Source organism: Suncus etruscus, chromosome 18, assembly GCF_024139225.1.
Source record: "Suncus etruscus isolate mSunEtr1 chromosome 18, mSunEtr1.pri.cur, whole genome shotgun sequence".
In the NCBI taxonomy this organism is placed as follows: Eukaryota; Metazoa; Chordata; class Mammalia; order Eulipotyphla; family Soricidae; genus Suncus; species Suncus etruscus.
This window is the reverse complement of record NC_064865.1, coordinates 47,127,610-47,155,397: the sequence shown is the minus strand read 5'-3', so window position 1 is coordinate 47,155,397 and position 27,788 is coordinate 47,127,610. Positions and strand designations below refer to the sequence as shown.

Genomic DNA, 27,788 nt, shown 5'->3' with positions numbered 1-27,788 from the left:
TCTCTGCACTCAGTAAAAAAAAAAAAAATGACTGTCTGGCAGGCAACTGGCTCTTGACACAAGGTAGAAGATTGCCAGAATACCTATGTTTCACCCTCAACCAGGTCTGAATTATTTCATGCAGTAACTCTGTTTTAGATTCATTCACCTGGGGTTGGAGATACGGGACTTGGGATAGGTTTACAGTTGAAAACATCTATCTGGGGCCCGGAGAGATAGCACAGCGGTTTGCCTTGCAAGCAGCCGATCCAGGACCAAAGGTGGTTGGTTCGAATCCCGGTGTCCCATATGGTCCCCCGTGCCTGCCAGGAGCTATTTCTGAGCAGACAGCCAGGAGTAACCCCTGAGCACCGCCGGGTGTGACCAAAAAAAAAAAAAAAAAAAAAAAAGAAAACATCTATCTGAATCAGAAATGTATTAAGATGTATTCAGAGTTACATCAACCTATATTTTTGGGGGGTTCCTAAGTCTCTCTATATTTAAGTGTTCCCAAATTGAGACCCTGTATGTCTCAAATTTATTTTATATTATTATGCCAAGAAAAGGAGTGTTCATACATATTATCTTCCTCTTGGCACATGTCAACCAATGACCCCACTTCTCCTGGGTCAGGGGGTGACATCCTCTGCACAGCTGCACACAGGGCCCAAACCAAGGACTTTTCACTGCACATCATCATGTTCAGAAAGCATTGTCATTGGTTTACTTCCTGGAACAATTCTAGACATAAAGTCAGAGCTTGGAAAAATAGATGGATTTGTCCAGAGTAGTACAGAAAATAAAATTATTGCCAGGTTTGGCTTCATGCCGAAGGCTTTTTGGCCAAGCTTAGGGGAAGATGTGGCCTTCGGCTGCCCTAACAGCCTTCTCTCTTCTTCCTCCCAGACTTCAGGGCTATCCCTGGCCGCCTGCCCAGGGTGCCAGTGTGGTGGTTGCTGGGGAGGAGTTTAAAGGGGACCCCAGGCCTCCCCAGACCCCCACCCTGCACAAGAGGGGCAGGCTAAGGAAGTCGCTGGCAACTTTCCTTCCACTCTTCCCCATTCTCAAAAGTTTATATAGATTAATAGGACATCATAGAATTTAATCCACTTTGCATTATACAGAATGTAATATGCTTTTCTTCCCCCTTTGGGTCACTACCTTTCGGCACATTTCTAGTCCTTTACCCACCCATCCCACCGCCTATTACCCCACATTTAACCCTTTTTACCATCGGTTCTTGACTCCTCACAAGCAGATCATTATCCTACTCAAGCAGCTGCCAAACAGCTCCCAAAGTGGAAAAATAGACTCTCAGACTGAGAAGAAACCAATACTCTTTTGCTATTGATCTACTTTCAGTAGCCTCCTTTCCTTCACCTCCCTTTCTTTCGTACAGGTGCTTGCTTCCTTACTTGGTTTCTGAGAAGTTCTCCCCCCCCCCCCCCCCCCCCCCGCCCACACACACACTCAAAGACATTTCCTGATATAGGACTGCTGGGAGCAGTTTCAAAGACTCCAGAAGACCAACTTACAGACCAAAGTCCTGGAATTAACACTCCCCCAACTATTTCCAAAGACATAAAAGGGACATGTATATCTCCCTTGAGTATCTTAAGTGTATTCCCTTAACAGCTATAACTCTTATTGAATATTCTCTCACATAATGACAATTTCACCCATTGTTTTTGTTTTGTTTGTTTGTTTTTGTGATCTGTTTAATGGGAATTCTCTCAGAAGAGCCTCTGTTTAGAGTTCATGTTAGAGCCAAGTTATCGGTATTGTTGGACTTGTTCCTTAGACTCCCATATGCCAATAATACCTTGTGGCATTGTCCCCCTTTTGTATAGGCACATTAAAATGGAAAAACATACATATGCAAATAAGTCCTTATCTAATAGAGATACGAACACAAATTTTGTAATGCAGTTGGGGCCTTACACCTGAACATGGTCATAATGACTTGGCTCAGCCTCATAGGAACAGGCATTGCCCATATATACACCTCTGAACCATGGATACCATCTACTGAAACATCCACAATTGTCTATAACATCACCAGAAAGAAAACCTCTACCAAGGAAGACCCTACCGCTGACCTGGCATGGACTTACTCCAAAGAGGGTTCTCTTAACAACTAGATGACTTATTAACAGGCAGGGCATTGCCCGCTAATAGTAAGGTGAAACTAGAGGACACTCAACAGCATCCTGACTTCAATGAAGAAGATGCACAGAAACCAGAATCTTTCACTACAGAAACCTGACATCAACAACAGTGAATCTGTGAAAAAGTTTTACCAGGACCACAGAGAATGAATCAGGGGTAGGACAGCCTAGTTTCCTGGAGCCCTGAGTTGGTATTATGCCAGAAAATTGCAGTGGTAAGGTCTCCTTGTATTTAGGCCAAGGCTTTTCCCTTCCATTTCCCCCATATTTTGCTGAGCCTATGCAAACAACAATTGCCACCCACACCATTTTTACTATATTTTTTAACTCTCATCCTTTAAAAAATAAACAAGAACTTACTAAACTTTCTGCTAGTGCTTTAGTGAGTCCATTGGTGATTCAATGATTTTCAAAAATATATTTGCCACTGAACATTTTCTTTCCTTTCTCACCCATCTCTTTAGTTTTCTTTCAATTTTCTATTTTTTAATCATGTTGCTTTTGGTCTTCCTGAAACAATTGTATTATAATCAGTTATGCCAACTATGTGATACATTTTCATCAATAAATAAAAATATTATTAAAAGCTGTTGCCAGGTGTTTAATATTTATTTTGATTCCAAGTCATTTAATTCAAAACCACTGGGAGGGAATAGGATAATGGTTTTGAAAACAGAATTAATGGAAGTCCAATTCAGACATTTAGAAACAGCCTACAGCTGATAGATTATCCAAGAGAACTGAAGAAAGCCAGAGGCCACTTAGCAGAGTATATAAGAAGTTAACAGTGTGATAACAGAGTGCTTCTAGACTCCACATGTCAAACAGGCTTGAGAAGGTGACAGGACTTAAGGTCAATGATTACACAAGGTCAAAAGGAAAGCATGCTTCATTGTCATCTTCATATTGTATTCTAGAACACAAAAATATTCATGTTGTTCTATCCAACATGCTGGTATTTACTTTCTTTTGCTTCTTTTCATACCTTCTATTGAGGTGCATCGGTAGTTTGATTGGAATTTACAGGAATAGCCAAAATAGAGAATTGGATTTCCGTTGTATACCATGGACTCCTCTCCTTTGTTGTTGTTCTTCTGATCATAGCCACACTTGGAAGTGGAGCTCTCACACTTGGTTGTCATGAAACAGGGATGCACACTTGGTCAAGTACCAAGAATCATGCTGGTGAAACTGAGAAGTCACACCTGATGATGGCTAAGGTGTTTTCAGAGGTAGAACTTGTGGCAGTTAGCTATGATGAAGAAAGACAGACCTGGATATAGCCTAGTGTCTACTTAGAACTTAGTTCAAATTATAAACTTTATTAAGTGATGGATAGATTCAGCAGCTACTTAGGCATTAAGTAGATACTTGTTACATTGAATATTCTCCTAGTGCATTCCAGTAGAAAGTGTCCTATTATGTTTAGATAGGTGAAATGCCTAGGAGAGATAATATGCCTTCTTTGTTCCAAGTATGAAAAACCATAGCATAATAGTGATCTATTATGAATTTTTATTATATTGAGTATATCAATTATTAAAAACTACTAATTTCTAAGTATTATATGTTGTAATGTTTTAATACAACATAATACTTTATATTGCTTATGTAAATATAATTATATAAGTACATATGATGCATAGTTAATAAGTACATTCTACAATATTTATATAGTATATATGTTATATTATTTTTATACCATATGATATACAAAATATTTATGTGGTAGCATCTATCCTGATATAGTTTATATTTATGTTTATTTTATGTGATGATGTAAGTATATAAATAGTACTTAGTAGAATTAATTCAGTATGTTTAATTCATAATAAAATAAAGAGTGGGTTGATCAGCAATTTCATGAAATCTCAAGGACAAATGGAAAATTTCAAAATAATTACTCCTTCCAATCAGGTATATTTCTAGGCAGGGCATTTTTTTTTCAAAGCCAATTCTGGTTATCCAAGTTTCTGCCTGTTTTCGTTTGACTATCATCAACAAAAAAGGAAGAATTAACTTTAAATAATTTTCCTAGCTACATCTCCTACTTGGAAATTAGTATTCTATTGAGTATGTGGATTCCTCAGTTCTTTAAAGTTTCTTTTTCATTCATTTATTTATTTATTTATTTATTTATTTATTTATTTATTTATTTATTTATTTATTTATTTATTTATTTATGTCTTTTATAATGTTTCTTTAAGTTAAAAGAAAACAAAAAGGCAGTGAGTGACCTAAAAGGATCCAGTGGACAGCAGGGGAGGGGATCTAGCCCTAAAGAAACCAACATTTACATTCTAGTAAACTGATACCATTTCCATTGGAAAAACAAACAGTAAGAGAGATGTCAGCCTTGAGCCTCTTTCTGGAGTCTATGGATGCCATCCAACTGTTCTTATTAGATGAACTCTCTCTGAGAGAGTCTCTGAGAAGTCTCACTCTGAGAAATCTCTCTGACAGAGACCCTGACACTCTTTAGGTGTCAGATCTACATGGAATTCAGCTTTCCCCACAGGGCCAACGCACCCAGTTCTGGTCAGAGCAGTGAGTATGTGTCTCTTCTCCCCCACACTTCCCTTCTGAGATTATCTCCCTGGTCTTGTGACTAAAGGAGAAAATAACTCGCCAGCTGTCTGTGACATTCTCAGCTGCCAGCCCAAGAACTCGATCATAGTGAGGGAAATTCCAGAATTAAGGATGAGTCCGAGGCACATGTAAATCCCACCACCCAGACTTCTGGGGATAGTCACAAGTTTCTCTGCTCACACCCCCCTCACATACACCATCACTGGTGTTTAGGAACCCCAAAGGTTCCTAAACCTACAGTAGTCTTGATCTCTCTCGCTCTTTGAGCTTCTTCATGGTTTTCCTTTGGCATGTTTCATTGGGGCCCTTGATACTTGGGCTTTATAGAACATATAAAGGCGGCACAGACCTTGTTTATTTTATGACAGTTCAGAAACTCTAGGTCTTGTTGACTTTGTTAGTAAGAGGAAGGGGGCAGCCATGTCTAAGGAGCTGGGAGTTTGCTCCATGTGTCCCTTTCTCCATGTTTTCTGTTTGTTTGTTTGTTTTTGTGGGGAGGCACAAATCTAGCCATGCTCTGTGGCTATTTCCAGTGGTGCTTGGGATCGAGTACAGACGTCCCTCATATAATGTGTGCACTTTCAGCCATCACCTGGCCCTGTTTTCCCACTCTTAAGGGGTGAATAGGACTGAAAAGAGAATGGAAGGACACCTTGAATACTCCTGGTTGTTTATATAGAGAGGGAGGGCCAGGAAGAGGCAACAGGAAAGGTGTGTGGGATGTGGGATGGTAGAGATAGAGAACAGAGACCAAGCAGGGACTCACTCTCAGTGCCAGAGTTGGACATCCATGAATCTAACTGGGCTGGGAGTGTCACCTGGGGGTGGGGCTGGGGAACTGGAATGAGCTGGATGGATAACTTCCCAGTCCACCATCCATGACGACAGGACAGACCTTACTAAAGGCTAAATCTAGGTGGAAAGAGCCTGGAGAGGGTCAAGCTTTGTATTCTTGTTTTCAGGATAATAAAAGCGTGAGGGGTTGGGAGAAAGTAAAGTGGTTAGGGCACAAATGCCAGAGACCTGGGTTCAAGTCCAGACACCTTATGGCCCCTCTGACATCATCAAGTGCAGCCTGAAGGTCTTGGGTACCACTTGGAACAAACACATTACCTCCTTGGGTCCTGGCACTGAGTAGCCAGTTAACTAAGTATTGCCAATGAGGCCCAGACTCTCTGAGCACTGCTAGAGACCCCTTCCAAAAATAATACATAAATGATAAATAAATAAAATTATGAGTGATGCTGGAGTGAGCTCTTGACCCTTGAGCACTACTTGGGGGTCAATTTTTACCAATCGGAAAGGGAAATTCTGTAGCAGCCAACAGGATACAGGTCATGGTACTAGTTTTCAACCCTGATGAAGGAAACTATGGGATTTAAATCCAAGTTGGCTCTTTAAAAGAGAGTTTCTTTTCTTATTTTGCATGAATATGCAATGCAGCAGTGAAATTCATCCTCTGTTCCACAACACTCGGTACTTGCAGGTTTTGAATAGTTTACTATGACCTCATAAAAGATGTCAAAAAGATCTGTGGAGTCAAGCCAGGATGCCCACATTCAAATAAAAGGAAAGGTAGAAAAGTGGAATAGCGGTATGGTGTCATACAGACCATTTTAGTACGATTTTTGCCTGAATTATGGACATATTTAGAAGAAGATTCAGCTACTGAATGAAGGTGTTTAGTGTTCTGAAAACACACTTTAAAATCTGATAGCCTTATTTTGTTCATTTAATCTAAATTCTACAACTGAGAAGATACTCCAGTGATGGCTTTTTTTCTGAACTTGGGGTGTTTTGCATAAAAGCAGAACTGATTATTAATAAATATGGCAATGGAAAGAAACTAGAACCCTAGCCCTTTTAAAAAAATTATTTTATTCTATTTATTTTATTTAAGAGCCTTCCAAGCAGTCTTCGGTGGACTCTGGAATTATTCCCATCAATGATCAGTGAACTGGGCTTAGATCCAGGACACTGGAGGTCATCAGATCCATCTCTGCAGTGATCAAGAGAGCCAGGGCTCAAATGAGACTCCTTGTCTAAAGGGCATGTGTCTCTGACCCTTGAGCTATTACCCCAATCCCCTATAAGCCTTTTAAACTCCAAATACAATTGATGCCAGCAGGTCATCATCTTGCTAAAATGTGTATTTCATTTATTTGTTGAGGAATTGGGTGTTGGGTCACACCTGGTGAATTCAGGAGTCATTTCAGGCTCTGTGAGTAGGATTCACTCCTGCTGGTGCTTAGGGAAAACCAGACAGTATAGAATTTAAAGTCTTGGCCTCTTGCATGCAAAGTTTGCTTTTCACCCCCTTTGAACTATCACCTCAACAAAATAATACTGGTTTGTTTCTTTTTTTGCATCTGTATGAAATACTTAGTATTATTTTTTGATCCAATCTAATTCAGCCCCATAGATGAAACTTCTTAGGAAGCATAGCATCTTTGTCTTCTTATTTGTTTCCAAATATTCATTGAGACATCCCCACCCCCACCTCCTACCCATCTAAATACAGAGAAGTGGGTGCAAATTGGAGCAAACACTGACACAGATCTGCATTTTTCAGGATCCTTCAAAGCCTAAAGTGAGAGTTCCATGGTCTCCCACAGAGTGGCCCAAAATAGCCAATTTTCCATGGTTCACTGGAAAATTGGCATTTACCAGTGTGGGAAGCTTATTTATTATGTAAGAGTACATTCTGTAGATAGTTTTTCAGCTGGGCACAGGAAATCCAGCTCGAGTGCCCAAGTCTTAGATCTCCTCTTTCCTTGGTGTCAGAGCAGAAATGACCAAGTTGGTTTGGAACCTGCTACAGGTTGACTGTTTCTGAGTCACATTAGCTATGTCTTTCTTAGCACAGGCTACCTGTGCTGCTCAATAACCCTTCCAGATCCTGGTTTTAGAATTCAATAGACAGAGCACATTTCTTTAGGTATCTGAGTTCAAACCTTGCTTGTCAAAGACCCTTCCACAACCCTCCCTAGAGCAGTGCAACACCAGAGCACTTGCTTCGAGGATGATGGAGGTGTTCCACTAAGTTTGATTTGCAAAGTATAGTTGCTTCATTGGAACCAGTTCCTGGCCCTAGATTTAGAGGTCCTCACTCCATTGCTACAAATCCTTTTGATTATCCTTCAGTGAAGACAGAGCATTAAGTCAATAAGTCAGAGAACCAAACAAAACAAAATAGTTCTCACAACTGCTCTTGTGCAGCTCTATTCAAAATGTCACAAGATGTGTGACTATTATAATTCATTTAAATTAATTATTTTATTCAAAGAAATAACCACTTTAATAGTCAATTAATAGTTAATTAATTCAAACTATTACTTAACAGTCAATTAATTCCAACAAAAATCAGATGATATGGCCCTGGCTCTCTCTCTCTCTCTCTCTCTCTCTCTCTCTATCTATCTATTTATCTATCTATCTCATCTCTCCTCTCTCTCTTTCCCCGGGGAACCTTTCTTTTTTGTGACCAAAAGTGAATAACATATCTTTTACAGTAATACTTTAGGTACATAGTGACAATGAATCAGGGCCATTACAACCACCAGGGTTGTCCTCCCTCTATGCCTTTTCCCAGTGTGTGTCCCATATTCTGTCTGCTCTACGTTCAGAGATCATTCCTGTCAGAGATCTAGACAAATCTATGGAATACTGGGGATTGAACCTGGATCAGCTGCATGCAAAGCAAGCACATATGTTTAATATATATATATATATATATATATAATTTTTATTTTGACCAAAGTGGCTTAAATATCTTTCACGGTAATATTTTAGGTACATATTAACATTGAATCAGGGGAATTCCCATCACCAAATTTGTCCTCCCTCCACCCCCATTCCTATCCTGCATCCCATATCCCCCATCCTCACCCCCCGGGCTGCTAGAATAAGTGGTCCACTCTGTGTCTAGCTTACTATTTAGTGATCATACAACTGTTTGGTCTTGTTGCCCTCCATTATTTCCCCCTCTATCTGAGAGGTGGAACTAGATAGTTCAAGTTATGTGGTTTTGTTTGAAGAAAAGAAAAGCAGTAAAATGGGGTAAAAATTAAATAAGCTGAAAATGGGTGGAGAACCTTCTTGAACATGTCATTTTCTTTCTCTTCATATTTCTCCTTTTTTGTGTTTTTGTTTTTGGGTCATACCCTTTGACACTCAGGTGTTTCTCCTGGCTCTTCTCTCAGAAATAACTCATGGCAGGCTGGAGAACCATATGGGATGCTAGAAATCGAACTCAGGTCCATCTCGGTCAGCTGCGTGCAAGGCCAATACCTTGCTGCTGTGCTATCACTTTAACCCATCTCCTCGTATTTCTCAAATAAACTTACCTTTGTTATTTATTTCCTTCCTTGTGGAGTCCAGCTCCTGGGTGAACAGGGTTTGAGCAGGGGTGCCATGAGAATTAAGAAAAATAGATAGACATAATGTAGAAAAGCTTGGAGTCACAGAACTCCCTGGCTTCGTGGACTGAGTGCCCAGACTGTCCTCCACATAGGAAGCTAGGAAAAAAATCTCTGCAGATTGTCTTCCTCTAGGAGAGATGGCAGACAAAAGAGTCAATGCTGTACCCTCAGCAGCAAAACAGCCTTTGCTGATGCCTACGTTCAGGTAATTCAAATTAAAGCCCTGTTTTAGCCACTCTCCATGGCCTATCAACTCTCTAGCTAAATGTATTTATTTCTTGGATGCCTTCATATACAACACTTCATAAAATTATTTCCTGTTGGGATACCACCAGAAAAGAAAAGATTCAGGGCAGAAGTAGGACTGATTTTCCTTTTTCTGCAAAAAGCAATTTCTTGTTTGAGCCTCAATCAGACGGTGGGGATTAGTTTCTGTGCTGTGAAGATCAAAGTGGGATTCAGCACAGCTTGAAGCTGGCCACATGGAGCTTGCTATCAAAAAGAAAGATTAGGGCAGCCAACCAGTATAGTGTGCACATATTCCATTTGCCTGCCTCCCCTTCCCATTTCCTGGAGAGCATCACATGGACCCAGATGCCACAACCTGCTACCTTGTTCCTCTAGATCATCACCTCACACATGTGAGACTGGCCCAAAGACATCACAAAAGACAAAATCAATCAGTGTTGGTGGGGATGTGGGGCAAAAGGGAATCTTCCTTCACTGCTGGTCAGAATGTTGACCGGTCTAGTGTTTTTAGAAAACAATATGGACACTCTTCAAAAAGTAGAAGCCAAGTCCCATAATGACTCAGCAATTCCATTTCTTGGTATCTAACCCAAGAGCTTGACACATTCAGAAAAGACATTTGCACTCCTATGTTCATGACAGCACTATTCACAATGTAAGAGCTAAAAATAAAGCTAGGATAAGCTAGGTATGATAGGTGTGATTTATTAAGACTAACATGCTTTTGACTTCTGTTTTTGCTTGTTTGAGAAGTCTAGTTGCAGGTTGCAACCATAAGGTATAAAGACTAGGCCTAAAGAGGTAGTTACACGCCCAGGTCTAGTCTTATTATGCTTCCCCTAGACCCTGAGCCCTATTTGAGATGTGCTGCAGCGTGTGTTATAGATTTTGCTTAGAATTAACTGTACTTTGCTTGCTTGTGAAGTTTAGTTACAGGCTGCAATTATAAGATAAAAAGACTAGTCTGAAGAGGCAGTTAATTCCTGGAACCAGACCTTAGGGGCTGACCATCAGGTGTGCCACGTCCCCTCCCCTAGCTGACCCTCAAGATATCCATAAAGAGCATTCCAGCACAAGATATCTTAAGTCACTCCCTCCCCCTGTTAGCCCTTGTAACTGTGTTACCAAGGAAACAAGACCTCCACCCTGCCAGATCAGGACCACCCCACCTCAAGGGCCATCTGGAAGGTATATAGGCCATTTCTTTACATACTATCAGGATGTAGACTAGGGTGACTGACATCAAAGGGAAGTTGGGATAGGTTAGGAATTGCACCTTTTTCAGCTTTCATTATTGTAGTGGTTCTCAAATAGTGAGAACACTGTCATAACAAGCTAAGCCCCGTGTTTATGTCTCTGTATGTCTCTGGAGCTGAGAGTTGCTGTGTCCTGCTTCAAACCCACATCGAAAAGCTATGCATTGCAAAATGTACTCATTGTAGCCATTAATCCAGACATCACCTCTGATTAAAAAATCAGCTCAAATTATTTTATATATTTTTGTTTTTCAGGTTGAAGTTTTTTTTTTTTTAATAAAGATACTATTTACAGTCGCACGGGGATGTGAAAAATGTTTTCTTCTTCCTAGGGGGGCATGATAGAAAAATAATTGAGAAGCACTGTGTTATTGGATGTTTTTGAGTTGTAACAATTGTGTGAACCAATGAAATGTTTGACGTTTGAAACCTTATCTCATATGAATTACTATAAATGTTCTGGGTTTCTAAGGCTCGGGGTTCCACTGGTGAACCTGCTGCATCAGGAGACAGTGGACCCCAGAGCTCTGGAGGAATAAACCTCGCTGTGCTGATTGCATTCTCTGAAGGTTTGTGGTCTTTATTTGAGAGGGTGGGCTTGAATGGACCCTTTTAACAACAATTGCTAAACTTGAGAAAACAGCCCAAGTGTCCAAGGACAGATGACTGGAGAAAAAAATATGGCACGCAACAGAAAATGGAATTCCACTCCACTTTGAGAAAAGATGAAATAATGCACTATGTGGATGAATTTGCTGAATGGGTTTAATCAGAAGGACAAGTACACATACCACAGTGCTTAACATAAAATTTCAAGTGAACAAGCAAACAAACAAAATTAGATAAATAATGAACTCATCATTAGAAACAATGCAGGTAGTGGCTACCTACTATTTGGGTACAATATAGTATTTAGATACCCTACAGGCTACTGGAACACAAAAGGCTGAGATGAGAAAAGGACTTCACCACTTGACTCAATTACCCTTGCTAGTCACTCCTTCCTCATTACTAAAAGTTTTTTAGTTTTAAAAACCACAATCATGACATTTAAACTTGTCAGTTTGACTTCTAATTTTTTGTCATGTTGTTAAATGATGAGAAAGTCACTTTTCTGATATTGTTAGAGGTTCAACTTTTGGAAGGGAGGTGAGAGGCACATCTGGAGGTGCCCCAGGGACACTCTGTGGTGTCAGGAATTCGAACTAGATTGGTGGATTGCAGCCACATGCAAGGCAAGTGCCTTAACTTCTGAGCTATGTCTTTGGTGCTAAGGGTTCGACTTTAAAGGCAATTTTCATAATACATCTTGACATGAAATAAATTGCATGTAAATAAAGTAGACAGTTTGATGTCTTTCACATATGTGGACACTTGGGAAACTCACTATCATCACAAGGATGCATACTGTTGTTCTATCTTGGCAATCTCTCATTTACCCCTCCACATGAGATTTTCCTATTTCCAGGCCTCTACTGATTTATTTTCTGTTATTATTTACAATCTCTAGAATTTTATATAAATGAATCTTTATAACTAATATTTTTATTTGTTCGGTATTTTTTCACTGCAAAAATATTTTAAGACCTACTTTGCGTGGACTTTTGTTGATGTTGTCGAGCAATATGTCATTTCACACATATCCTTCTACATGTTGGATGGACTATTGACTTGTTTCCAGTAGTGGCATTTACAAATAAAGTTGCTGTGAACGTTTGTGTACAAATTTTTGTATGAAAATATGCTTCCCTTCCTTTCAGGCAAATGTCAAGGAGTAGAATGAATGACTGTCATATGGTACAAGTATTATAAAAGTTGTCAAGAAAACCATCTAAATGCCTTCCAAATTAGTTGATTGATTGAACCATTTTTATATTCGTTCCACCATCATTGAATGAGAGTTCCAGTTGTGCTATAATCTCAGCAACATGTTGTTTATTACTCCTTTGTAATTTTAAATATTTTAGTAGGTATATCTCATCATGTTTAGGGTTCAATTTTGAAATTTAAAAAAAATCCACACTACTCTTCTAAATTTTATTTCCTTATTTAACAGGTGTTTTTTACTTTTTAGGAAACCCTATCATTTATTTGGTTAGTTTTTCTTCTTTCTTCCCTCCCTCTCTCCCATCCTTCCTTCTTCCCTTTCTCCCTCCTTCCTTCCTTCTTTCCTTCCTTCCTTCCTTCCTTCCTTCCTTCCTTCCTTCCTTCCTTCCTTCCTTCCTTCCTTCCTTCCTTCCTTCCTTCCTTCCTTCCTTCCTTCCTTCCTTCCATGGCACATAGAGTTAAAATGTTGGCAGTTGCATCTTAGTTATTCAACATTCCAATACCCATCCCTTCACTAGTGTTCATTTTCCACCACCAATTATTTCTGTTTTCTTCTTGTCACCCACAAGAAGAAATTCACAAGAAAAATTTCTCCAGAAGAAATCACTTTACTTTAAAAACAATTTTTCAGGACTGAGAGAGTAGAGCATTAGTCTTTCATGCAGCCAAACTGGGTTCAATCCCAGGCATCCTATATTGTCCCCTGAGCTAACCAGAAGTTATCATTGAGTGTAGAGCCAGGAGTAAGCCCTGAGCACTGCTGAATATAACTCAAAAAACTATTTTTTCTTTTAATTTTTTGGCCCACACTGCCAATGTTCAGGGTTTACTCCTGACTCTGTACTCAGAGATCATTCCTGGTTGTGAACACATACAGGGGACAGTATACAGTGCCAGAAATCAAACCAGTATTAGCCACATGCCAGGCAAGCACTTTCACCATTTTGTACCTATCTCTAACCCTAAAATAAAAAGTTAAATATTTTCCTTTTTTTTTTTTTGTACCTACTAAAAAATTTCTTTTTAAAAACATATAAGTGGAGCCTGGAGAGATAGTACACCCTGGCACATAAATGAATGAAGGTTACTAAGACCTCGGGGATATCCAAGTGCTTTAATTTAGGATCTATTATGATGACAGAAGACAGCAGCAGTATATTTAAGCTTTGATAGATATAGTGCAAGTCTAATCGTTGTGAGCCACCTATAAAGGGTTCAGATTGGCCCGACCTACAGACAAGGACTATATGGAGAAATAGCATGAGGGTAGCACTGGAGCCAAGGGCTGGCTCACTAACCTGGCATGCATAGCACATCAATTTAACCCTCAGCAACCCATGGTCTCTTGAGCACCACAGGCCAAAGCACTGGTGGCTCCTAATACTAATGGAGTAACATGCTCCTCTTCCCCCATAAACCAACAAATCAAACCAAATCAGTGGAGTGTGGTGAAAGAGAAAATGGCAAAGTACAAAAAAATTAGTCTTGGGGCCAGAACGATAGCACAGCAGTAGGGCATTTGCCTTGCACGCAGCCGACCTGGATTTGATTTCTGGCATCCCATGTGGTACCCTGAGTTTTTTTTGAGCACAGGAGCTAGGAGTAACTCCTGAGCACCGCTGGGTGTGGCTCCAAAACAAAACAATAAAAAAGTCTTGTCTGTCTATATTTTGCAGGCAATTGGCTGTGCCACTTAGTTACTGCTGTGTGTATAATCATTTTATTGATTAATTGATTGAATAGACTTTTGTTGTTGTTTTTCTTTATTAAGTTTTGCGATTATAGCTTTAAATGCTCAGGAGGTACTCCTGATTCTTGGTTGCTCAAGGTGGTGTTCTGGGGACCATGAAGTATAGGAAATTGGGTCCGAGTTTCATGTGCCCAGCTGGGAACTATGTCCTGAGGTTTTGCATGACCCATAGGAAATAGCCTTTTGCATATATTTTACCCCAGTGGAATAGTTTCTTGCCACAAAATTGTCTTTAAGCTGCCACTTCCAAGGAATTCATACTAGCCTCCATGATTACTTCAGTTTAAAATGCAGGCAGGAGACAAATCTCAGGGGGGCAAGAGGCAGATTTCAACATACAAAAAGTAAAAAGCAAGGAGCCGTATATTGTATCAGGTTTCTCCATGTGGCTTTTATTTTTTCAGTCAAGGAATATATTTACTTGGATTCTTAATAGATTCTGTCAGTCATCTACCGAAAAAGGTAAACCAAGCAATAACTTTGAAAAGAGGAATCAATAAGTCAAAATGAGCATCTATAGAGGGTAATTGGTCAAGGAGGCTTTTTTTTTTTCTTTTAAAAAAAGGTTCATTTTCTTCTCAGTTCAAAAAATAATTCTGAAGGTTTGAGAAAATTGCAGCACCATATACAGGAATAGAAAAGCAGGACAGAGGAACTATTTGAGGTGTGGTTGGATTTGTGGGAGGCAGTATAAGGTGAGAATTGACATTTAGAACTTCTGAATTTGGGGTGAATAAAGAATAACCAAGGGAATGTTTTGTAGAAATGCTCGGCTGCTGCAAGACTGCAAGGGCCCACGGGGACCAGCTGCTAGGTGGGATCTCGTGCCCACCCAGGGACATGAAGTGACTGCCCATCCAGGACTGAGAGAGAGAGAAGAAAGAAGCAGAAACCAAATATACTTTTTTTTCCAAGTATACTTTTTTTTTTGAGTTGTGTAGCCCTTTATTAGCAACTAAAATAGAAGGTATCTGTTGTACAACATATATAATAATGGACTAGAACTGGAGATTGATTATATTCTAATACAGGTAATTTATAAATGCATTTTATTAAAAAGCTTCCACCCTTTGTTTGTGTACAATTTTGCAAAACTATTCTGAAAGCGGAATATATGTGCACAAGTCTGCAAAGAGTGCAAATTTAGGATATGGCCAATGCTTTACAAGTTCCTTTCCCAAAAACAAACAAACAAAAAAACAACAAACTTCTCAGGACCTTGACAACTGTCATCCTTTTTTTGTTTCTCTTTGGATCAAGATTTCCTTGATGCCAACCTTTCTTCCACTGCCCAGAACTAGAAAGCATTTAAAATGAGTTGGAATTAAAGGAAGGACTACACCTACTAGAAAAGGAAAAAAGGAGGAGGGGGGAGGAGGGGGAGGAGGAAGAAGAGGAGGAGGATGGAGGAAGAGGGAGGAGGGGAAGAAGGGAAAAAGAAGGAGGAGAAGGAAAAGAAGAAGAAGAAAGTTCTATTAGTTTGAGGTTTCAGAATCCCTCCCCCAAACCAGGACGAGGGTTAGGCTGGGACCCAGGCAGAGAATGAGGATGTGCAGGCAGCATCCCTGAGGACTCCAAGCTTCAGTGGACTGTGAGTGCTCCCGCAGCGTAACTCACGGAACTGTCATGCCAGTTTCTGCACTGGCTCGACTGGGCATAATTCAAAAAGGAAAAGCTCATATTCATTCCGTTCTTCTGCAGCTCTGTAATAGCGTTTAGTAACACCCCAATGGGATGTCTTCCACATATAGTGTTATGGTATTTCTTCAAGTAATTGCTAAAAGATGCAGGGTCTAGTTGTTCTATAATACTCATACCCATGTTATCTAGATGTTCAATGGATTTATATATCTCCCCCTGGGATTCATCATAGTAACTGTAAAGGAACCTTTGACCCCAATGGCAGAAATCAGAAGAAACCACAAAGAGATTACTAGGATCCGCTAGATATTTACTGAAGAGTTTTCCGAATTCCTGTTCTTTTGACTCACTCAGAGCTCCAACCAGTACAGGAATAATGGTAAACTCATCCTTATGGCTTTCCATGGCTTTAGCTGTGTAAGGCAAATGCATTTCGATACTGTGTTCGTCTTCATCTGTCTGCAGAGACATGCGTTCAAACATCCCTGTCTTCCAGAGTTCTCCATAAATCTTTTGGTCTATGCGGAGGTCGTACAGGGGGGTCCTATATATGTCCACGCTAGAAAGGGCGCAGCGGGAGAGGGGGACGTGATGAGAAGGCCCGAGGATGAAAACTCTCCGGGTGACAGATGGGTCCACTTGCTTGTACGCGTGGGCAGCACAAGAGCCACAGTACGTGTATCCTGCGTGGGGTGCGATAATGGCTCTTGCGGGTCTTTTCGTAGACTGGGCTTGAGAAAGCCAACCTTCTAGCTCGTGGCTGGCTTCGCGGCACACCACTCGGTTGGACATGTTGGAGCCGGAGTTGCCTGGGTGGGTGATTGGGGATGAATTGAATGAGTGGCCGGGCCCAGGCCCAGAGGAGGAGGAGGAGGAGGAGGAGGAGGAGGAGGAGGAGGAGGAAGAGGAGGAGGAAGGGGAGGAAGTAGGGGAGGAGGAGGAAGGGGTCCAACTATACTTTTAATTCCTCCTGGAGTCTGAGGCCTGCTGCTGACACTCAGGGATTTCTGAGAGAGTGAGAGACAGAGAGATTCAGAGAGCTAGACAGAGAGACAGAGATACAAAAGACGGGCAGAGACAAAGAGACAGAGAAAAAGAGAGATTAACTAGCCAGAAGTGGCCAGTGGAGACCTACATTCAAAAAAGAAAAAGCAAGTAATAGCTTTCTGATGCTTCATCTCTGGTCCCTTGTACCATAGCAGGTGCTGCTCCTTTCACACTCCTGGACTTCCCTGCAATTGTCCAAGTTTTTCCTTTTATACCCAGCAAGACAAGATGGAGTATTCAAAGGCTGTGTCCAGGAGGCGTGTCCAGGTTCAACTGTCAGTACATTGGGGTATTCAAGGGGAGTGTCCAAGTCCAACTGCTATTACATCAAAAGGAATGGAGTTATGTGTGTGTGTGTGTGTGTGTGTGTGTGTGTGTGTGTGTGTGTGTGTGTGTGTGTGTGAACTCAAGAGAGCATTCTGGGACAGAGATAGAAGCTCCTTAAGACACTGTTGGAGAAATAATAGTTGACATAACTCATTATATCTCTAAATTCTGGCTTTACAAGATCAATGAGCTTCCCTTGCATATAAGGAAGAAGTTGACAAGTGAACCTCAGGGAAGTCTCTGATTTAAATTTGGAATCCCAAAGAAGAAAAAAAGAAAAGGAAACACAAAGTTACAGCAAACAGGAGCCAGGCAAGATCAGCATTAAAGGACCCAAGGAGAGAGGATTCAGTGATGTGGGGGTGGGAGATGATGGAGATGGGGATGAAAATGTGGCTTCAGCCACCTTAGACAAAGCAATTCTCAGAATGAGACAGTAATGGCAGCACTTCCTCCAATCAAATGAGGAGGGACGGAGTAAAGAATAGCTGACAATGGAAAGCTTGGCTGGAAGTAAAGGAGGAAGAGGGTAGAGTGAGAAAATGTCCAGGGATTTGTTATCTTGAACCTTTGAATTCAAGGTGAGATGAAAGAGGGTGAGATTCAACCTGTGGTAGGAGATTGAAAGAGACTGGTTAGAAAAATGGTGACTATAGGGGTAAACCACTTTGAAATGGGGTTAATAGAAAGATGATTTGAGAGGGGGGAAAGTGGACTATCTCTTAGCTGGAATCTGAACTTTTCAGAACAATTAGTGTTTCCAAATGTGAGTCGACCCAGAGCACTAGTTCATCTCTGTCTTTTCAGGGAAGAGGGGTGTGTGGAGCACTGGAAGTCTCAGAGGTGAAGGTTAAACTTAGAGACTGGCCACACAGAGGGAAAAAGAGATATTGAAATCAGGTGCATGCACAAAGATTCTGTCACTTGGACTATTTACATCTTATTGTATATCTCTGCTTTATTTGTCAATAAACATGAAGTGGCTCATTTACCTACATTGTAACCCTACATTGACCCTATATCATTAGTTTCAGCTCATTGGGAAGCTGCATTTTTAATAAGAAATAGAAAGAATGGAAAGTTAATGCAGCATTATAAAAAGTCTATAGTGAAAGGTATTGATATCCTCTTGCATTGTTATATGCTTCATTGTGAAAAAATGGTTTAAAGTTTGTCTTTGATGGAAATAAGAAAAGCAATAGCTGTAGCAAAGAGTCATTAAATTTGTAAAGAAATTTAACCTCAAAAGAAATGATCACTTAAGGAAAATTTCTATATTGAAAGGATGTCCATTTTTCATTGTAGTTGTGAAGATGTTTAAGTTTTTCTCTCACCAATGTTTCTGACAGTGAGAAATGCAAGAATCATTAAAGCACATGTGGATAGAACTGGAATTTAAACTCAGGACATTGCATTTGCCATTCGAGAGTCTTAAAACACTGAGTCATGTCCTAGGCTCCTGTTTTTTAATTTAGACTTTGTATGTTTGTTCATATTTGCTTTTAAATTAAAATAAATTTTCTCTCTTCACTCATATTTTTAAGTTTATTTAAAGAAAATGTGTATCACACAGTTGACATACTTAATCATAATACATTTGTTTCCAGATAAGCAGTTATTAAAAAGAGTAGAAAGAAAAAATAAAATGGAAGAAAAGGAAGAAAGAAAAAAGGAAGACTACAGTAGTAAACACATTTGTGAAAATTATTGCATATCCAATAAAGTCATTAATACAATGGCAGAAAGTTAGTAAGCTGTAGTTGTTAGCTGTCCATTCTATTAAATTAGGGTGTTCCTTTAGGAATAACAGCATCAAACAAATTATGTTTTTCAGAAATTCAAAGCACTATTACTGATACTATGATTTTTAGGGGCATGAACTCAGCTGCCAGGCCTCCTGGTAGATGGAATATATGGGGGGGTGGAGGGTGCCTGCACTCACTCAAAAAGCCCTCATTATATTAGCTCCAAAACCCTCAGACCCGAAGTGTAGTCAAATTGGTATCCCCGAAGGAAATCTTAGAGGGTCAGTGATGAGGCAGGGCCATTGGGAAAATGGTGATTCTGGGTGATGGAGGCAGCAAATGTGGCTTAGGAAGATTGGGGCTTGGCCCACCCTCTCCTCTAAAAATGGCCAGCTTTCTACTGCATGGACTAGTGTACCATAATCTTTTATGACTCGATTTACATCTTGTTCTAGAAAAGTGTCAGTCTATGATGTTGGCCTGGTTCAAATATGGTGAGTGTATTTGTGCCCCTGACTCTTATTAAAATGTAAATCAGTAGGATTGTTTTCAGTGATGCAAAACTCTGAAAGTTAAAATTTCAAAAGCAAAATGATGTATTACTACATCAGCAATAAAATAATTAGAAGTCAGAGAGATACTACATGGGTAAAGATCTTGCCTTACATATGGCCAACCAGGATATAATTCCTGGTACCCTATATGGTTTCCTGAGCTCCACCAGAAATGGTGCCCGAGCATAGTATTACAAAAAAGTCCTAATTTTAGCTAGCTTTGTCCCAAATGCCATAAATAAATAATTTAGAAGTTGAACAATAGAATCACAAGATCTTTACTCTGAAAACTGCAAAGTATTTTGAAGAAAATTCTGGAAGATGTATATGAAAGTAAGGCATTCCATATTCATGGAATTAAATATATATTATTAGGGGCTGGAGAGATGGACATTTGCCTTGCATGCAGAAGGACAGGGGTTTGAATCTCAGCATCCCGTATGATCCCCTGAGCCTGCCAGGAGCAATTTCTGAGTGTAGAGTCCAGAGTAACTTCTGAGCGCTGCTGGGTGTGACCCAAAAACCAAAAAATATATATCATTAAGCCGAAGAGACAATATTAGCAGGTAAGGCATTTACCTTGCATGCTGACAACCCAGATTCAATCCTAAGCACTTTATGTGTTCCATCAAATCCTGTCAAGAGTGATCTCTGAGCATAGAGAAAGAGTAAGTTCTGAATACTGCGAGTGTGGCCAGTCCTCTCAAAATAAATAAATAAAAGTAAAAGGGCATTATTTCTAAACTTATAAATCACCAAACAAACCAATGGATTCAACAAAATATTATTAATATTCTAACTATTCAAACTATTTCAAATATTTCAATATTTCAAATAGTTTAACATTTTTGAATTATTTCTTCATAGACACTGCTGGGTGTGACCCAAAAAACAAAAAACAAAAATAAAAAAATAATTTGAATGGGACCAGGACTACAAGTACAGTGGGTAGGACACTTTCCTTGCCTGCTTAACTGGATTTGATTCCCAGCATTCCAAATGGTTCTCTGAGCACCACCAGAAGTAAGTATTGACTGTACAGCCAGAAATAATCCCTGAGCATTGCCAGGTGTGAGCCAAAAAACAAATAACAATGGCATAGAGTTTAGACATGGTCAAATAATCTTGAGAAAAGCAAAATTGAAGTACTTATACATTATATTGTTTTATTTATATATAAAAAAAACTTTAACTGAATCACCATGAGGTACACAGCTACAAAGTTGTTCATGATTGAATTTCAGTCATACAATGTCCAGCATCCTTCATCAGTATACATGTACTGCCACCAATGTCCCAGTTTTCCTCCTGACCTCCTCTATACCTGCATCTGGGGCTTTTCTCTCTCACTCTCTCTCTCTCTCTCTCTCTCTCTCTCTCTCTCTCTCTCTCTCTCCTTTTCCATTTTTGATACTCTGATTTGCAATATTGTTACTGGTGGAGTATCATGCATATCACTTTATCTCCTTTCAGACCCAGTTCTTGTCCAGAGTGATCATTTTCTACTAGCATTGTCATAGTGGCACCTTCTCTGCCCTAACTGCACTCCCCCACTCTGCAGCAAGATTCCTACTGTCTGGTCCTCCCGGTCCCCATCTCTATTCTCTTTGGATAGTATTACCATATGATATTTTAATATCCCACAAATGCCTGAGATTATTCTATGTCTATCCTGACTCATTTCTTTCAGCCTAATACCCTGCATATCCATCCATGTATAAGCAAATCTCATTACTTCATTTACATTTTAAATCTTATTTTGTAATAATTATTGTTAAAGTTCTCTTTATTTATCCTCTCCCTTTCCCACTCCTCTCCCCTCTGCCCACTCCTTCCCTCTCCCCTCTCCCATCCTCTCCCCTCTTCCCTTTCCTCTCTCCTCTCCCCTCTCCCCTCTCTCCTCTCCTCTCTCCCCTCTAAAAAAAAAAGTTATCTTTATTTTCCAAGGAGTCTTGGAAAATTATTTCCAGGCTAATAATTTTAATAAATGAATGATTATAATAAACAATACTTAAACTTATTAAATTAATAATGTTTGATTAATATTATAATAATTTTAGTTAATGATTTTCTCAGGGGTCTTGGAGGACACTCCCTGCAACTGTTCATCAGCCCAGCCAGAGGATTCCAAGTGAGAGTCCAAGGATGTGGTGGTGTTCAGACTTCGAAGTGCTAGGGCTTCCTCAGGCTACCCTAGCAATGCAGAGAAAAAGAAGGCCAGCAGGCCCATATTCAAAAGTGCTTGAGGACCCTTAGAGTCACAACCAGCAAAGTCAGAAGGACCATCAAGACACCAGGAAAAATATTTGCAACTTAGCTATCTGCTAAAGACCTCATACCTAGATAGAAAAAGAAACTTTAGAATAACAATAAAAAGAAAAAATTCAATTAAAATTAAAATAACCCATCGAGTAAATACTTCTCTTAAAAGGGTATACAAATGTCCAGTAATCATGTGAAAAAATGCCCAACAATGTATTTAAGGAATCGCAAATCAAACTAAAACGAAACCTTCACACCCAAGGATGAAACAAAAAAGATAAAAACAAGGGTAGGTGAGGGGTTGTTCTTGGGAACTATAAATTAAAGCAACCACTTTGGTAAACATAATTCCTCAAAATACCAAATATAGATAGATTTCTTTCATGTGACTAAGTTATTCCACTTGTAGATACTAAAAAGAAATGAAAACATATTGTCACATAAAACTTGTTAGCTGACGTTCATAGCAACAATACAGCCCCAAAGTGGGAATAATCTAAATACTCACCAACGGATGAATAGGTTTGAAATAACATTGGTATTTCTAAAACAGAATATGCTTATAGGAGGCCAGGTCAATGTGACCTTCCCACAGTTGCTACAGTATCGAATATTTTGGATTAAATTTTTACTTTTTCCTGGGAGGGATAGCAATGTCTCAAGTAGTTCTCAGGAGCCTCCAGTGGCTCTACCCAAAGATTATCGGGCAACTGAATCAGTGATTCAACTGAATCAACTAGTCAGTGGTTCCACGTAAGGACCCAAGGGCATGGTGCTGTTGAGGTCCACTGATGTCAGGAATTATCTATGACACTTCAACAGGGCCCAACCTTGGGGCTTTACCCTGTGATGTTCAGGAAACCATGCAAGGCATCTCTCTCCAGTTCTTCATTAAGTTTTGAACATGAAATAATTAATGGCTATTCATTCATTTTGGTTTTGTTATGATATCCAGTTATTTCAACTCTCTTGATTGAAAATACAATTTTTTCTTCTTAAACAGTTCTGTTAAAACTTCTGAAAAAGAAAGTTTGTTTCTGAGCTCTTGATTTTACTTTTTTTTTTTTTTTTTTTGGTTTTTGGGTCACATCTGGCAGTACTCAGGAGTTACTCTTGGCTCCACACTCAGAAATCGCTCCTGGCAGGCTCGAGGGACCATATGGGATGCCGGGATTTGAACCAATGACCTGCATGGAAGGCAAACACCTTACCTCCATGCTATCTCTCCGGCCCCTGATCTCTTGTTTTTATTATATTGGTGTATATGTCTGTCATTATCCCAATACCACATTGTTTTGATTATCATAGCTTTGTAGGAATTTTTAAAATAAGAAAGTTTGAGACCTCCAAGCTGTGTTTTACCTTCTGTCTTTTTACTTTTCTAATTTTTGGGCCTCACCAGATGGTACTCAGAGGGCTAGATGGTGCGGGGGATCAAATCCAAGCCTCTTACATACAAATCCGCCAGCTTTTTAAACTATTTTTCCAAGCCAAAATTTATCTTTTTCTATATACTTTTTGACTCTTGAGATTACATCTAAATTTTAGGATTAATTATTCTTTTTTGTATAAGATAATTGGAATTACATTGGATCTAGAGATCATCTTGAGTGTCATTAACATCTTATAATGTTAGTCTTATAATCTAGGAACAGACTTATTTTTATCTATTTGGTTACATTATTTTTCTCTATCAGGGTCATATTATCTAATCTCAGCTATATTTTATAGTTTTAAGTGTAGAGGTCCTTTGTCTCTCTAGCTGCTTATCCCTGAACATCTTATTTATTTCAATGTTTTCTTTCTTTTTTTTTTGTATTTTAGATCGTTCATTATTAGTATATAAAAATGAACTTGATCTTTAAAAATATTTTGGGGCTACTGGTAGTGCACAAGGGATACTCTCAACTAGGGACTTTGAGGTCATTCTTGGTTATGCTCTGGGAATCACATACTGGCAGAGATCAAACCTAGACATGTCTGCAAAGATGAGCCTTACCCCAATGTGCTATTTCCCTGTCCCCAAACTGATTTTTAAGTGTTAACTTTATGTTTTGAAACTTTGCTGAATTTGTTAGTGTGTGTGTTAACAGGTTAATTGTTAAGAGATTGATTTTTTTTAAACACAAGACCAGGTCCATGTAGTATAGGAATAATTTTATTTATCTTATAATTTGATTGCTTTTTACTCCCTTTTCTTACCTAATATTTTTGTAAGGATTTCTAATACTAACATGCATATGTTAAAAGGGACCAAGAAAGCCTAGGACCCAATGAAGGCCTGAAGTCTGGGCAACCCAGGGCCCAGGGAGAAAGCCCAGGGTCAGGGAAAAGCCTCATTATTGTCTCAATAAAGACCACTAAACATCTTCAGAGAATTTAAAAGCAAAGCAGGGACAGCCATGTAGATGGAAACTGGAAGCCCAGGTAATCTAGGAAGGCATCTTTTATAGGTTTAAGGAACATTAGGCCTCTCCCTATTCCAGGCTTAAACACAATATGCAATCAGACGGTAAGCTTGTCTTTTTCAAATAAGGCCCAAATATGTCAAGTTCCTCTTAGGAGGGGAGTTGGCTGATGGCAGCAGGCCATTGATGCCTCAAGGTGAAATACCAGATCAAGGGGGATCAAGAAAGTGAGGGGGAGAAAGGTTTAACAGATGGGGGTGGAGAAGGGCTTAACAGGCATCTATTACATATCTGAGTTATTATAATATCTATTTTATAAAATTTCCCCAAACACATGGAAGTAATAAAACAGGCATCCCAGTCTTGGTTCTTGAATTTGGTGCAGTGAAACTTTGATCAAGGAGAATGAAGTTGGCTGTTGCATTTTCACACACTGTCTGTATTAGATGAAATAGTTCCCTTTTATTACTAATTTCTTGAATATTTTTTATTATGAAAGGTTAATTTTTTTGTTTGCTTCCTTGTTTATTTTTGTTTTGAGGCCATTCTCAGAGGTGCTCAAAGGTTACTCCTGTCAATGCAGTCAGGAAATCCTCTTGGCTGTGCTTGAAGGCCATATGAGATGTCAGAGATTGAATCTGAGTTGGACCGTGTACTGTACTATTGTTCCAGATTGATGTGTTTTGTCAAATACTTTTTCTGTATTCGCTGAGCAGATCATGTAGATTTTTTCCTTATTCTTTGAATATCATGCATGGAAATAGCATTTGTAAATTTTCTTTTTTTTGTTTTTGGATTTTTTGTTTGTTTGTTTGTTTTGGGCCACACCTGGCATTGCTCAGGGGTTACTCCTGACTTGAACTCAGAAATCACTCCTGACAGGCTCGGGAAACCATATGAGTGAACCTGGGTCCATCCTGGGTTGGCCGCATGCGAGGCAAACACCCTACTTCTGTGCTATCACTCCAGCTCCCATTTGTTAACTTTCATATGTTGGGTCACCCTACAAAAGTCTTTTATCTGAAGATCAGGGGACATTCATGGTGAACAAGTACAATTTTTTATTTTTTTATTTTGGGCCACACCAGGCAGTGCTCAGGGGTTGCTCCTGTCTCTGTGCTCAGAAATTACTCCAGCAGGTCAGGGGACCATATCAGATACCAGGGATTAAACCCAAGTTGACCACTTGCAAGGCAAACACCCTATCAGCTGTGCTATCACTTGCTCCAAGTACAATTTCTTTTTATAATAAATAACATATGGCATTTTTATAATTATCTGGATTTTGCATGCATATTTTATTACTTATCATGATTGTTTTTTAACATTTGGTTAAAAGATTATGAAAGCCCATCATTCTCATTTCACGTAAATGAAGATATTTTAGAGAGGAGTAAAGTTAATTTGTAAAGTTAATTAGAGGAGCAGGAGAGATAGTCAAGTAGGTAGGGCATTTGCTTTGTGCATTTTGGACCTCAGTTCCTCCCCAGCATCCCATATAGTTCCTCAACTAATTCCTGAATGCACAGCAAGGAGTAACCTCTGAGTACTCCTGGGTGTGGTCCAAAAATGAGAATGAACTAATTGGAGAAACCACTTATTACTTTAAAGAAAATTCTCAAGATAATTTCCAACTTGTGAAACAACGTGAGCATATAATGCTTTAATGGATCTATTCAATTGTTCTAATAGATATGCAATTTTCTCATTCAAGGGTTTTTCAGCTCTTGATATGTTAAATTTAACTTTCTCTAAAAGTGATAAAGTAAGCACGAGAATCTCAAGTGATAGCCTCGGCAGTTTTACAAAGAGAATGAAGAAGGAAATAAGATTTTAGTGGAACACCCTGGAATAGAACATAACCTGAGACACAATGTGACTAAAGATTTTTCTTATATAAAAATGTAAAATTTTATGATATTTTTTTCCGTAAAAAAGATGACATACATTATAATGTATTCAAGTAGCAAATTAATTTTTGCAAAGTTTATATTCGAGATATTATTTGCATCTCCTTTGAAACAGAGTGTATATTTTACACTTGGAGTATGTGTCACTGTGTTAACCCCAGTAGACATAGGTAGACTGGTCAGTAGACATGTGTCTAGAGTAATTGTGTAACTTTTAACTTGACGTTGTGTGTGTGTGTGTGTGTGTGTGTGTGTGTGTGTTTGGATCACACCCAGCGGTGCTCAGGGATTACATCTGGTGCTACCCTCAGGGTTCACTCTTGGTTGGCCCAAGAGACTGTATGGGGTGCTAGGGATCAAACCCAAGTAGGCTACATGTAAGATAAATGTCCTAATCCTCAATATTGTTGAGTTTGTCCTTGAATTTGACATTTTGCTTTGCTTTGTTTGGGGCCACATCCATGGTGCTCAAGAGTTCCTCCTGGCTCTGTACTCAAAAATCACTCCTGGTGAGCTGGAGGGGACCATCTAGGATGCCAGGGGTCAAACATGGGTCAGTTACATGCCTTACCCTCTGCACTCAGGAACCATTCTTGGCAGGCTCAGGGATGAGTATAGGAGGTTGGGAACTGAACCTGGGTCAACAGTATGTATGACAAGTGATCTACTGTCTGTGCTATCACTCTGGTCTCTGAATTTGGCTTTTTGATTTTATTATTTTTTTCATGTGTGAGATAGCATTAAGAAAATGCTGACAGCATCTGAGCATAACATTTCTGAAGACATTGAATGTGCCTGATCTGATCATCAGTGACAGATAGCTATATCCCTATTCAGTCTATTGACAGCTCTCAGAATCTTTGGTTAGATTCATATTCACAATTATTGTAGCTCCTGTATATTTATTTTAGGGGAAGAGTTGGGCTATATTCTGCTGTACTCTGCTTATTCCTAGCTCTTGCTCAGGGATCACACCTGGTGATGCTTGAGGAACCATATGTGATGCCAGGAATCAAACTAGAGTCAGCCACATATATTTACCTGCTGTTATTATCTCTCCAGACACATGGTTATTAATTTCTTAAAAATCATAAAATCCTCCTTCTGACAGTGATCATTTATTACTTAATGTAGCTGACATTCATTTCCAATTAAACAGTTTGGTGTCAATTTTAATAGGCATAAAAATTCTAAATGATACAAAACATATGATAGAATATTTCTTCAGTCCCTGGATATAAACTTGGGAATTACTGTTGCTTAGAGAACCATATGTGATGCAAGGAACCAAACCCTGGCCAACCACATGCAAGGCAATCGCTTTACACTCTGTACCACCTCTCCACCTCTGAGTTTTTTTGTTTCTCAGTAAAACTTCACTTCATTGACCTGTTTGCTCAAATTCATTCCAAGGTGCTCAGTGGAACCCCAGCCATGATTCACAAAGTCATGTGTTTTGTATATGTTGCAGAAAAAAAGATATTTTCAACAGTAATGAGGTTAATTCATTGCCTTTTCCAGTCCATATTTCCCAGCTTTACATTTTGTCTCATTTTGATGGTGATGGAAATTATTTAGCCAATGGACCATCGATTTAAGGATACCTTTAAGTTAGATGTAGAAGGATAACAATGTGGTTTATAGTCATTCTTATG

The 27,788-nt window shown here is 39.3% G+C and overlaps 1 protein-coding gene across 1 annotated transcript; it reads right to left on the bottom strand.

Annotated features, from left to right (window-relative positions):
• Nucleotides 1-15,625: 15,625 nt before the first annotated feature.
• Nucleotides 15,626-16,672, bottom strand: LOC125995829 (protein MEMO1-like). Its single transcript, XM_049764804.1, has one exon. It carries the CDS (start codon nt 16,670-16,672, stop codon nt 15,821-15,823), a length of 852 nt encoding a protein of 283 aa, XP_049620761.1. The 3' UTR covers nt 15,626-15,820.
• Nucleotides 16,673-27,788: the final 11,116 nt, after the last annotated feature.